Source organism: Strix aluco, chromosome 7 (genome assembly GCF_031877795.1).
Source record: "Strix aluco isolate bStrAlu1 chromosome 7, bStrAlu1.hap1, whole genome shotgun sequence".
In the NCBI taxonomy this organism is placed as follows: Eukaryota; Metazoa; Chordata; class Aves; order Strigiformes; family Strigidae; genus Strix; species Strix aluco.
In genome coordinates, this window is record NC_133937.1 from 24,794,635 (window position 1) to 24,807,423 (window position 12,789).

At 35.5% G+C, this 12,789-nt stretch overlaps 1 protein-coding gene across 1 annotated transcript in view; it reads right to left on the bottom strand.

Moving 5' to 3' along the window:
- Window positions 1–12,789, bottom strand: part of KNDC1 (kinase non-catalytic C-lobe domain containing 1) — a 69,190-nt gene that overhangs the window by 34,509 nt on the left and 21,892 nt on the right. The window contains exons 4-6 of the mRNA XM_074831005.1: window positions 7,046–7,192; window positions 4,826–4,943; window positions 3,463–4,484 (exon numbers count right to left, since the gene is read on the bottom strand). Of these exons, the coding sequence (XP_074687106.1) occupies window positions 3,463–4,484; window positions 4,826–4,943; window positions 7,046–7,192 (1,287 nt within the window). The remainder of the gene's footprint in view (window positions 1–3,462; window positions 4,485–4,825; window positions 4,944–7,045; window positions 7,193–12,789) is intronic.

The following is a 12,789-nucleotide window of genomic DNA, read 5'->3' on the forward strand; positions in this document are numbered from 1 at the left end:
GGTTGATCTTCAACCGGATGGGACTGGTATCGCACTTTCTCTGAAGAACAAGAAATATTTAAAGAGGTGCTAGAGATACTATTCTAAAAGCTCTATGCTGCAGTCATGCTTATCTGTTACAGAAAACCAGTGAAAGAGCAGCGCTGTAAATCTTTTGAGATGTCTTCCATTTAACCCAGAAGGGGCTTCACACTCTTTGTGCCTTTGCAGTACATGAGCAAACTCCCAGACTCAAGTTTTAGCTTCTTAAAAAAAAAAAAAAAAATCAAACATTTTTAGGTATTTGGTAAAATTCCGGCACAGAGAAATGAAAGGGAACTTGAAATAGAGACATCAGTTCTAACTTTTTCACATAGGGGATAGCACAGTATGGCTTTATTTTTGCAGCTGTCAGGAGGGAAGTCAGAGGCAGAAACTGCTGTTTCAGAAACCTGAGGAATAAAATCTGTTTTCCAAAAGAAGAAAAAGAAGCTGAAAACATAAAAAAACCCCCAACAACCTTTCTCTAAGAAGACTTATAATAGAGTCTGCCATACAGTTCAATGACTACTGAAAATGAATGACCCTCCTTCAGAAAACAAAGATTACCAGGCTAGAAGCTCAGCATTTCAGGGAACAGACAGGCATTTCAGAAACATAGGTTTCTGAAATATATTTATATATTCTGATATATTTAAATGCTTTTTCTCCTTACAGCAGTTAAATAATCAAAGAAGGTGGGGTTTGTTTGTTTGTTCTTGATGTTTGTGGGTTTGGTTGATTGTTTTTTGTTTGGTTGTTTTCTTCCAGACTAACTTAGGATATCTTTAAAGAGCATAATATTTTTATGTGGCAGAATGTTCTCTGGAATTATTACTAAAAAAAGAATTTAGAGCATGAGTCTATCAAACCTTTCCTCTGCTGAAAATACACCTATAAAACTCTGGTTTCATCGACAACAAGCCCTCTGCTGTCTTCATTTCAGATCACATGTATTACGACACTGCTTATTAGGGTAACTAGAATAATCTTTTCTAATTCACTGTGATTGTCCTGTGAATTCAGTGGGAGCAGGATAACTTCCCTTCTACTAAGAGCCTACTTATTTGGAAGAATGAAATTCTGTTCAGGCTGAAAGAACACTTTATTTAAAATTGATGATGAAATATTTGAAGAAAAAGAGGATTTCAGAATAATGGCAGAATAACCTGAAAACATATTTTGGATTACTTTTGTGTGTACTAATCTCAAGTGCTGCTGCAGGAAAAGCAAACAGAATGTTTGCTACAGCTTTTAAACCGTGCAAGAATTTTAGGAAACCATAATTCTGAGGAAGATTATTTTCTTGAAAGTGTCTTCATGTACTGATACTTAAACTGTTGTCCTGGTAATCCAGTAAGGACAGAATATAGGTCTTATTTCAACAGATTTTTTCTTTCTTAAAGAACAACGTCTATCACTACACTCAAATTATGTTCTTAAGTGATGTCAGCTTATTCACCACACCTCTCTAGTTAACATGGATGCTTAAGCCCACTTCCACCTCATGGCAAGTGATTTAAGTGTGGTATTTTTATTTCTTGGAATGAAAAAAAAAAGCAGCCAACACAAAAAACAAATCCAAAAACCGAGCTGCAGTGGTTTTACAGTTGTCTAATAGCCTTGTCTTAGCCATCCTCTCCATGACAAATAAACATGCAAATTAATTCCTAGGTTTATACAGTTTAGCATAAAAAAAATATAAAAACTGCATTCAGAAAAAAGAGATTTGCACATAAGATGAAAGACAGTTTCTGTTGCTTAAATACCAAGATGTATGTAGATATCTGTATACTAACAAGCTTTCTCACAAGAAGTCAGTGACTGAAAGTGCTATGATCCTTGCTAGAAATACAAGTGCATCTACCAAATGAAGCAGGTTCATGTAAATCCAGAGTAACAAATGACATGACAAAAGCAGAAGACTTTGGAATGATTATAAATCTGATTAATACTTTGCATAGTTAAGAGCAGGAAGGGAGGAAAAAAAAGAAGAAAAAACAAAAGAGATGTTTCTACAATAAATGGATCTTTTCCCAGAGACTGAAGAATGCACCTGCAGGATTTTAAAAACTAAATAAAGGACTCAATATGCATACAATGGAGTAACTCCCTCAGAGAGCAAAACCATGCCATGTGGTACTTATCCATATTTACTATCCTCCTGCACTATGAATTTAATAAGCGTACATGCTGTTGAGGCGAGAAGAGGCAAGAAAGGGAAAAAAGCAGTTAGAGCAATCTTCAATGTTGCATTCATTTTTTTTAGCTATGATGAACCAAAGGCTCTTTACACACTTGACAGCCCCAGGTTACCACTCCATGGAGGTGTTCAGGGCAAGGTGAAAAGAAGGATGGATGTGGACTGAAAATAACCCTAGATGCCGCTGCATGGGATGGCTGGAACACTGGCTATTAGGCAAGGAGAACAAGGCTGAGCTGTCAGTAGACAATTAAGGAAAAACCCCAACATCTACACCTAAGCATAACTGCTGGAAATGAAATGTGTTAAGTTTGTGCTGCTCACTTTTATCAAGACACAGCAAGGCTGGAGAACCATCAACCGTCCTGCATTTTTAGCCAGCAGCTCTCCTGTCACATGGATTGTTTACATCTCTTTGAGTGTGGCACAAGAGAAAACCATCTAGTCAGAGACCAAACTTGTCCACCCTGAGAATATTTGAGCAGAGAAGAGACCATACTACAACTATCTATCAACAAATTCTAGTAGACTAATTATCAGCTCTCCCTCTTATTTGGCTATTTATAAAGATGAAATGCTTGAGACAACATATCCATCATATTGTGCACATATTTGAATTCTATCATGAAATATACATAACAAACACAGAGGTGGTAATTTAGAACACAGAACAGATACAGCATATGTACAGTTTTCAAAAACTTAAATGTACATGTAGGTTAAAAAAAAGAAGTGGAAAATAAGTGGAGTCTTTTCACCTCCTGAAGCAGATGGGATATTGCCATTGATTTAAATGAGGTCAGGTTTACAGTCAGGAACTCTGCAATTTTCATAAGCACCTGGGAGGCCCACTGCAACGTAGTGAACTTTATGGATTGACAGTAACAAAGAGTAAAAAAAAAAAAAATCTACACGCGCTTTGGTAATGTTCTCTTACAAATATAATCAACTTTAAGTATGCTGCTCTAACACACTAGTGAGTATGCTCCATTTGTAAAAAAAATTAAAATGAAAGTTGATTTTGCAATATCATAAATTTCACTGTAGCACTTTACTTTTAAAGAGGGAAAAAAAGATCACCATGTTTCCAATATTAACTCTTAAAGTGCATGAACTAACAAAATTCAATTTTCCAGGATGCTAAAGGGGACGAGGGGGAAGAAATCACACAGTATTTAAGTCATTTCATCTCCACATAAGTGACTACAGCAACTATATAATGAAGACTTTATTTTTACTACCTGCTCATTACTTTTGATTTCTGACCCTCTGCCTCCAAAAAGATTATCTTCATTATTGTTTGCACTCATCACATCGTTGTTTAATTCTGGAGACCTAATTAGGTTTGATCCATATCTGTTCCCACTGGGTTTTGTCGTTAACACTGAAGCCATCTTGTTAAAATGTGGTAAAGAATTTTCATTTGACCCTTGAAAAGTTTCAGAAGAGTCTTCCAACGCCATGTAATTGTCTAGCATTTTTGCTCCAGCAATTGATTGATTTGGGCCTTTTAGCATACCAGCTGTATTTGGCATTTCAGAGGTAGCATCAGAACAGTCTTCTTTGTGATCAGATGAAGGAAAACCTATCTTTTTACCATTAATAAGTGACATATGCTCTTCTAGATTCATGCCAGACACCTGTGTGCATACACACGGAGCTTCTAAATGAAGATCATTAACCTGGTGATTCTTTGGTTCTATTTTTGGTGGACTACTAATAGCAAATGAATTAAGATTTCCCTTTGAAAAAGCAACCTCATTATTATTGTCTAGAGGTAGTGACTCTTGTGTTAGCAAGTGATTTTTCCTAGCTAGTGGTCCACTGTTGGTTACAGAAGTAAAAAAGTTATTTGTATCTGCAGGTTCAAGTGGTAGCTTTGGAAAGGTTTTAATTTTTCTCAAAGAGCCTTTCTTAAAAATGCCATCTTTCTCCAGGTCAGTAACACATGCTTTTATATCCAAAGCAACACTAGCAAAACTGTCAGTATACACTGCATGTTTGTCTTCTTCTTTGCTCTTTATAGCTTGAGTTGCAAGTTGAGAATGTTGAGTTTTCTCATTACTCAGATCAATTTGCATTTCCTTTAAACCACTTTCTCTGCCAGTCACCATAGTAACTATAGAAGAGTCCTTATGACAGGTAGCTGTCACATCTTCCACTGCAGACGAATCACCTGCTATGTTGTTTTTCTCATCTGAATATAATTTAGATCCCAAACTTCTCTGACACATTCTTCCCTTCCACATGTTATCACAGACATCTAGATGCAAAAACAGATGCTTATATTAAATGTGTATTTAAACCTTCTATCTTTCCCAGTAAATCTTTATATTGCTTTTTCTGCCATTGCTGTTATGCATCTTCAGCACGTTAAACAAATTAATTATTTCTGTGCAAGTCACTTTTAATCATACAGGACACTCTAAATACATTAATTATATTCATTAAGAGTTTTATGTCCCCTACTCCCCACCCCCAATCCACAAATATTTAATAATAACTTTCTGATATCTAGAAAGGAACCTATAACAGGAAAGTACACAAACACATTAGATATGTCAGGCAATATAAAGTTCTAGACTAAATACATTTTAAGGTTACCTTGAGAAGCACCAAATGATTCAATTGAAAGAACCCTTCTTCCAACAGCAGACAAGCTTCGACAAATACTACTTGATGAAGCAATCTTCAGTTTTTCTTCACATAATGACAAAATGCTCTAGAGAAAATTAGTTTTAAATACTTATTTAATAATGAATAGATTTGTGAATTTTGACTAAAGTGAATCACGTTAACTCTCACAGTACATCTGAATTTATATGATGAAACATTGGAGGTCTTTCTTGCACTGTTCATTATACCATGTGTTTCTATTATGTGGTTGAATTAATTTCTCATTTTTACCATGGACTATCATGTAATTACTCAATACAGTTCAAGTTCTAGCTTACAGTTAGAACTCTAAGACCAACTGACAAAAATTAATTATCTTAAATGTTACCCTTTCTGAATAACATACTTAAAATGTAAAGAGCCAGAGTGTGGATTGTTTTTTAAACAGCCAGTGATCCACTTGAATTGAGTGACACAGGCAGGATAACGAATGTTTTTATTAATGAAGTTACATTAAAAGTAAATCCTGTATATTTTTAAAACTACAAAATAGAAATATCTAGAAAACATTATTCCCAATTAGATAAAGCAATCATTATTAGATAGCAAGAAGAAACAATATTACGTATCTCTAATCTGTAGCCTGAGCATCATTTGATGGCATTAGCACTGGTCTCACACACAATTAATTACAGACATTCACACATTTAAAAACCTGTCACTTTGGGCAGGAAGTAGAAGAGCGCTGCCTTTCCAAATGCATCCCACTGTTTCCTCAGGAACTGTTCCTAGATAAACACTGATGAGACCTCATACAGCTCTGAGGAGCTGCTCTTACTTCCCCATTAACTTGCTCAACTGCTCTTCTGCTGTTGTGAGTGGAAGAAATTGTCTCTGTTGGTTCATGTAGCAGATTGAGGAAGGACAGGAAAAAGTAAGACAGGAATCCAGCTGTGCTGGAGTCCAGTGAAATGCCTAGGAAAGTCTATGGGTATTCCCTCTGTATAGCTCCCCCCACCTCCTTTCCACCCAAGAAAGGGCCCAGTGGAAAAGGAACAGAAAAAGAGAACAGATAGTCACAAAGTGACCTTCATATATTACACTAGATCAGCCTTGATCCACTCTATTTTTGGGCTGATATAAGTAGTCAGCAATAGCTTTCAGGGACTAGAGACCAATTGGAGATGATAGGGAATGCTATACCATCCCTTTCCTGACTATGATCGAAAGTAAACAAATAGAAATACAGGAGTTGATCAAGCAGGCTCTATGTCCTCAACCAGGGAGCCAATATTATTTGCTTTATAAAAATTAACCTATTCATTCTTCTGTTGCAGCACTCTTTCTGAAAAGTATTGATTATAGGTGCTATTACCAACTAGAATATACACTATCAGCTCAGGAAAAAAACCACCAAACCAAAACAGACAAGTAGACAGCACTATTCTGAAGTAGAAAAACTGAATCCAAGAAAAGTCACATTTGGACAACTGTTATTCTCTGGCTACAGTCTGCAAAAACAGTGCATTCAAGCTAAACTTTCACACATTAATGTCAAATAACACTGTAATAGCTAACCAACATTTAGAACGTAAATTATTTAAAAACATCATCTTGAAAAAGCGTATATATCTTCAAATTCTTTCCAAAAACTACAGGTAAAGTAAGAGGCTAAATGGAATAAAATACAAAAACAATTAAGATATCTAATGAAATACTACTAAACATTTACATATTTACAGAAAAACTAGTTGCTAGTAATGCTTTATACAACACCACTTTGAACATGCCAAGGAACAGAAGTTTCCTGGGGCGTGGCTCCCTCCATCCCCTTCTTAAATGCAATCCAAACATCATTGAAGGCACTATACAAATTTCACAGCATAATGCCTGTGCTCTTACTTCTAATAACTCTCTCTGTAAACTAAGTATTAAATGGGAAGAAACAGTTAAGGAAAAAATTTAGATCCACAAGCGTATTCACCCAACTTTCTTAAAAATCGAATCACCATTAAATATCTATATCTGCTTTTCAGGTTGTATCTCCATTAGAATAGGAAGAAAAAAGAATTTCTGCTGAGTCTGGGAAAACCTCAGCTTTCTTGCAAAATCTGAGCACATTACATATAAAGATCTTCTACTAATGAATATATACAGAAATATTTTTGTCACTTTTTAAAAACAGAAAATTACGTAGGGCTGTTTTACCTCAATATCTGGCCTATTTTCAGGATTCTCTTCTTGCGTTTGTTCCAGCAGAGCATACAGATCTTGCCCAAATTCTGATTCTGTTTCAGGTTCTAGTATATATTCTATTGCTGCTTTCAACGTTGCACCCAAAGAATAGATGTGTGCCTGCATGAAGTTTAAAAAAAGATATTAAATATGCTACCAACTCTCTCTCTCCTGTTAAAAAAAGCTCTGAGATCACAAGGGACACTGCTTACATTGTTTTCATTTTTAACTTATAACGTAACAGGTTACTAGAAAGGTACTTTAATTTAAACAGGAGGAACACAAGGGGCTTCAGTCCTCCTTTGGGGGATAGGCATGTTGCAAACAAAAAGAAGTAACCCTGTGGGGTCCAGCTAGAATCTTTTTTCTTCCTCACCAATAATCAGTATTACAATTGTTCATCAGCTACAGTTAAATATAGAACTCAGGCCCCTGTGTGTGTGCAAGTAATATTTAAGTTAGAAACATGCTGGGAGATTGAACTGGCATTCCTCTTAGCAGGGAAAAAAAACCTTTGACAGAAAACTTTGTGAGTGCTATCAAGCATACAGAAACAATACAGCATAATATCACTTGTCTCTGAAGACACCTATGAAAGAATTTTAAGAAATATTCCACATTTGCCACCTCTGCGTCTCTTAAAGCACACAACCTTGTGCTGAGCTCCAATAAAAACGGAGGTGAGCCAACAACTTTCTTAAATCTAGTGTTAATACATTAGATATGCCATACAACACAACTATCTCTTAATTTTAGAAGTTTTCTGATTCTTAAAAGAAAAAAAAACCAAAACACCAAAACCTTTTCAGATCTGCTTTAGTAGATAAGTGCAAGTTTGTGCAAACATTTCAATGGCAATACAGCACAGCCAGGAATTCATGTGTACTGAACGCTGCCCTCTGAGGTTTACAGATACATACGTAAATAAAAGAATGACCAGATTTGTATATTAAATCTGGTTGTACTAATGGTTGTACTAATGCATTTGCTATAAGCTTTACTATTTTTCCACTCTAGAAAGAAGACTGACTCTAAGGACAAAAGTAATTTCCTCTCTCCACCCACCCCATTTTCTCATTAAGATGTATTATTGTCTCTAAATTGTATGAAGGTGACTTGTTCCACCTGTAGGCAATATATATACACACACACTTTCTAGTGTGGCAGGGCAGCTGCATGAAGAGTAGTGTAACACTACCTCATAAGGAAGTGGTGTGTGTGTGAGTGTGCAGCTTGGACAGTTCCACTTCTTCCCCCCTCCTCCATGCCCCTCCCCTCCAAACCAAGAAAGCATCAACTAGCACTGACTACTGGATCTAAAGCCTTGGTTTACCCTTGGTACACATCAAGACTAAGACAAAAGTCATCTGGTTTAAAAAGAAGAGATCAAAAAACTTTTTGCAAAGCAGTAAATTCTGTCTCTTCACTGTTACACAACTTCACCATTAAGCAGAAGAGGTAACTGAAGACTTTTGTTTTTCTTTCAAGAATCTCAGAGGAACTCAACAGGAACTGTTATGATTTTTATTTTGATTTAGCAGAAGAATGAATGCTGTTCCATCTATTCCAAGAGTAAGGGTTACTTCCTCCCCTCCCCCCCATTAAGCTACTATAACCCACTTAGTGACAGTAGCCCTACTGAACTATGCTGCTGACAGACTGGCATGATTTTTTTTTTTTTTGGTAAAATAAACCAGACTATATTGGCAAAAGGGTACAAAATTGTGAATCCAGCCTGAGCAAATAACCCACTAAAAAGATGATGGGAAAACAGTTATTTCTTCATACTTTCTGAAGCTAGAACTACCCCCACCCATACTTATTTCAGCTGCAGAAAATTATCTCCACCCTGGACTAACAGAGCTCCTCACGAAGGAAGTACAACTCCTATTAATGAATGTTTAGAGGATGATGGTCTTACAGTCTGCACAAGTTAACCTGCTATAAAACCAACTAGGTATAAATTAACACCTTTCTAAGCCTGCCCAAGACTGAAGGACAGTACTGTCTGAAAAAGAAAAAAAAAAAAAAAAAAAATCTAGATTTATACTTTAGTATCTTAAAACCTGTAGAAGAAATTTAACTAAAATTCCTTCCCCAACATCCAAGAATTTATGAAGATCGTTTTAATTTTTTTTCCCTGCAGACTGTTTCATAAGCTTTTGATCAGTGAAGAGGAAGTGTACAGAACTTATTCCTTTTATATTAAACACTGTTTCAGTGAGCTATATCATTTTGCATTTCTCAATGGACATCATAACAAAAAACTAAAGTTAAAAAAGAACAAGGAAAGAAAGACAAACTCTTAAAAAATATAACAGCGCCATTTAAAGAAATTTTTATATAAATGTAATATTGTACTGTGTTTAATATATTCGATATCAGTAAGTTATACTATGTATTTGATATGACCTGCAACATCACCCCTGATTCACAAAATGACTATTAAAGAAACAAATTAATCACTCCTCTAAGAACTGAAGGGAAAAAAAATCATAATGTACAAGTTATGGATGTATACTAGGAGGACCAAGCAATGTCAGAATATCAGATGAAGTAATGCCATACAGTGTGGGAACACCTTTGAATTCAGAAGGTACTTCTGAACAAAATAACCAATTTCAGCCTCCCTATACCATTTTGAACATCAAGAATGGGTAGAAGAATTGTTTTATTAGGAGAATTTGCTTTTAGATGCTAACATCCACTATATAACTGACACCAAGCTTCACTGATGATACTTTAAATATAATATATATTGCTTAAGTGCTTTTACATCATGTAGCAAAAGTAAGCAACATATTACATTTGTATTCTATCAGCAAATCTTGCACTTCTATTTATTCAGTATAGTGTTCTATTTCTAGAAATGCTAAGGTTAACAAAGGCAGCAACAGCAAAAAAAAATTAATCTACTTATTCATTCTTAAAAAAAAAAAGAAAGAAAAGAAAGAGAAAAAGCAACTAAGACTCAGCCTCCAGAAACAGATAATGTTGTAACACTTGGCATGTCCCTAACAACACACATCAAGAGACAGGCTGTAGCCATGAAGTAAGAATTGAAAACAGTTTACCTCAACTTGTCAACTTACTTGACACATTTCTTCTTTCCTGTTGGGCATTTAGCAAACAGAATACTTAAAGGAAACTCAGTGAACTAGAATATGAATGGAAAAGATTCTTGTTCCTGCTTCCTCTTCTTTTTGTACAGTTCAAATGTGGTCTTTTACATGTGTCTACAGGCATCACTTTTGAGGCTATTTTATCATTTGGACATTACCTGTACATTTAAGCCTCTCTAAAAGATGTGTGTGATTCCTCAGCATCTGATTTCATTTACAGAATGTAGTATCTATTTCAAATACACAGGGCATAAGAATAGGCAAGAGTTTGTCTAGTCTTTTCTCAGTAAGAAATTTATAAGAAATAAAGTATTTCTTATAATACAGAAGAATAATAAAGCATATTTGAATATAATCTCATTATATACAACTCAAATACCAACTCCAAAAGCAGGACAGAAAGATGAGTAACTTAACTTTGAGGGAACAAAATTTTGCCTTTTGACAAATTTTCTTTATCCCCATAAGGATGAATGTGGACATTATAGGACATTGGAACAGGAAGGGCAGAGCAACATACTACCTTGTTCCACCTTTTCCAACTAATAATTTCTGTTCACAGTGGGCTATAGCTCATATCTCCTGGTCTGCCTTTAAAAGCACAAGTGTCTGAGATGCAAGTGGATAGGCTTCCGCTCCCTCCATTTTGCTGTCCTGTTTTAAAGTTCACCGCATCTTTTCTTGTACATGGGAAAGGCCAGTTTCATATTAAATAAAGAAAGATTTTGTTTTTCCCTCTACACAGAAAATTGTTCTGTTGAGATACTTCCTTTCCTCTGACATCCAGGAAAGCTAGTTTTGAAGATGGCCATTCCAATCACCATAGCTTGTAATTAATTTCTATGTTAAAACATTTATTGGGAACTTCAACATCTTTTCCAACTTGAAACTTTCTCCAATGTAAATCCCCTTTTTACCTTTCCCCTCTCCCAGCTCCCACCACTGCCAGCCCCACAAGAAAAAGGGGAAAGAAAATCCAGCTATTTAATCAATTTCCTGAGCTGGCAGTAATATGATATGTAAAGGTATGGTATATGGTATATGATACTGTAAAATATGTAAATGATATATGATAATGTATGTAAAATATGTAAAGCAATCCAACATAACCTTAAGTCTCTAGTCTGAACTGGAGCAATGAGAAAACGAGTTTGTGATCATCCACTAGGTGGGGCGTTCCCCAAGTTTATGGATCAAATCTGCTCCTACTTATGACAGTGTTTAGGCTTAGGAAAAAAAAACCAACTTTCTAGGAACAGAGAGCAAGACGGTAAATGCAATAAAGTGAATTCATAAGTATAAAATATGTAATGCTCACTAGAAGGAACTGCTCTCAGTGAAAACAATCTCACAATTAAGCTAATGTTTTTTTCTGTGTTAGAAGGAAAGTAACAAACAAACAGGAAAGGGCAGCAAACAACTTTCCTTCTCCTGGAAGACAAGCAAAAATTCATACTGTATTGGCAATTAGGAATTTTCTTAAAGAATTAAGAGATTTTTTTTTTCCCCAGTGAAGATTTTTCCTTAGTTTCTGAAAAAAACCTCACCTGTTTTAAATCTAAGAATACTTTATGAATAGGAACTGTTGCATTACATCATAATAATATTAATAGATGATAAACAGCGTGCATTTCAAGAAAGATCCAAAAGCAAAACCCACAACAAAACAACCTCTTCACAATTCCTAAAGAGACTTAAGTTAAAGATTAAATGTAACTTGTTAGAAAAATTACACAGACCGTACTGGCAAGACAGCACTAACAGTATCAGCTTTAAAAAGGATGGAGGGGGGGAAGGGAGGAAGTCACACTGGGAAACTGGATCTCCAGATTTAGTCTTAGAGAGTACATCTACTCTTAGCCAAAAGTTAGCAAATATAATAAGAATCGTAGGTGAAATGATGATCATATGCATCACTGAGAAGGCTATCATGGAAATAACGTGACCTTTAAAAATCAAAATGGCAACACGAAGAAAAGATGTTTGAGAAAAGCCACATGTGTGATTTGAGGTCCTGAAAGTCTTCCTTTCGGCAACAGGCTAAGGGAGCTCATGTATTTCGGAGAAAAATTTGAAGGTCATAATCATACAAGTAGCTTCAAATCAAGATAACTTCTAATACTAAGGTGCTTTCCAAGAGACAAAGGCATAACCAGATTCAAAAATGAAAAAAAGAAAAACAGGTAAGAATTCAAAAGGTGAATATATTACATATTTTTAAAGTGTTCAGGCTAAGTACTGGAAGCACTTACCAAGGGAGAGGATAGCTTCTGCCATCATGTTAGAATTTTGTATCATGAGTGAAATACATTCAAAAAGGCTTCTGTCAGTTCCAATCAAAAGATACTGGGCTTGCTGCATGTCAATTTATGACCATTTAACACTATAGGAAGTGAAATCAGAGAATAGAAATGATTCGCTCTGGATTTAAAATCTGCAAATCAAAAGATCAGGAGAGGAAGTAAAAGCTCCAAGGCTGCACACAGAGTGTGACAGAAGCTCTGTTGTAATACTGCTTGGCAGGACTAAAGAACTAAACTTCTATAGGAACTCATACTTGCAGACAAATACTACAGAAAAAAGCTGACAAAAGAG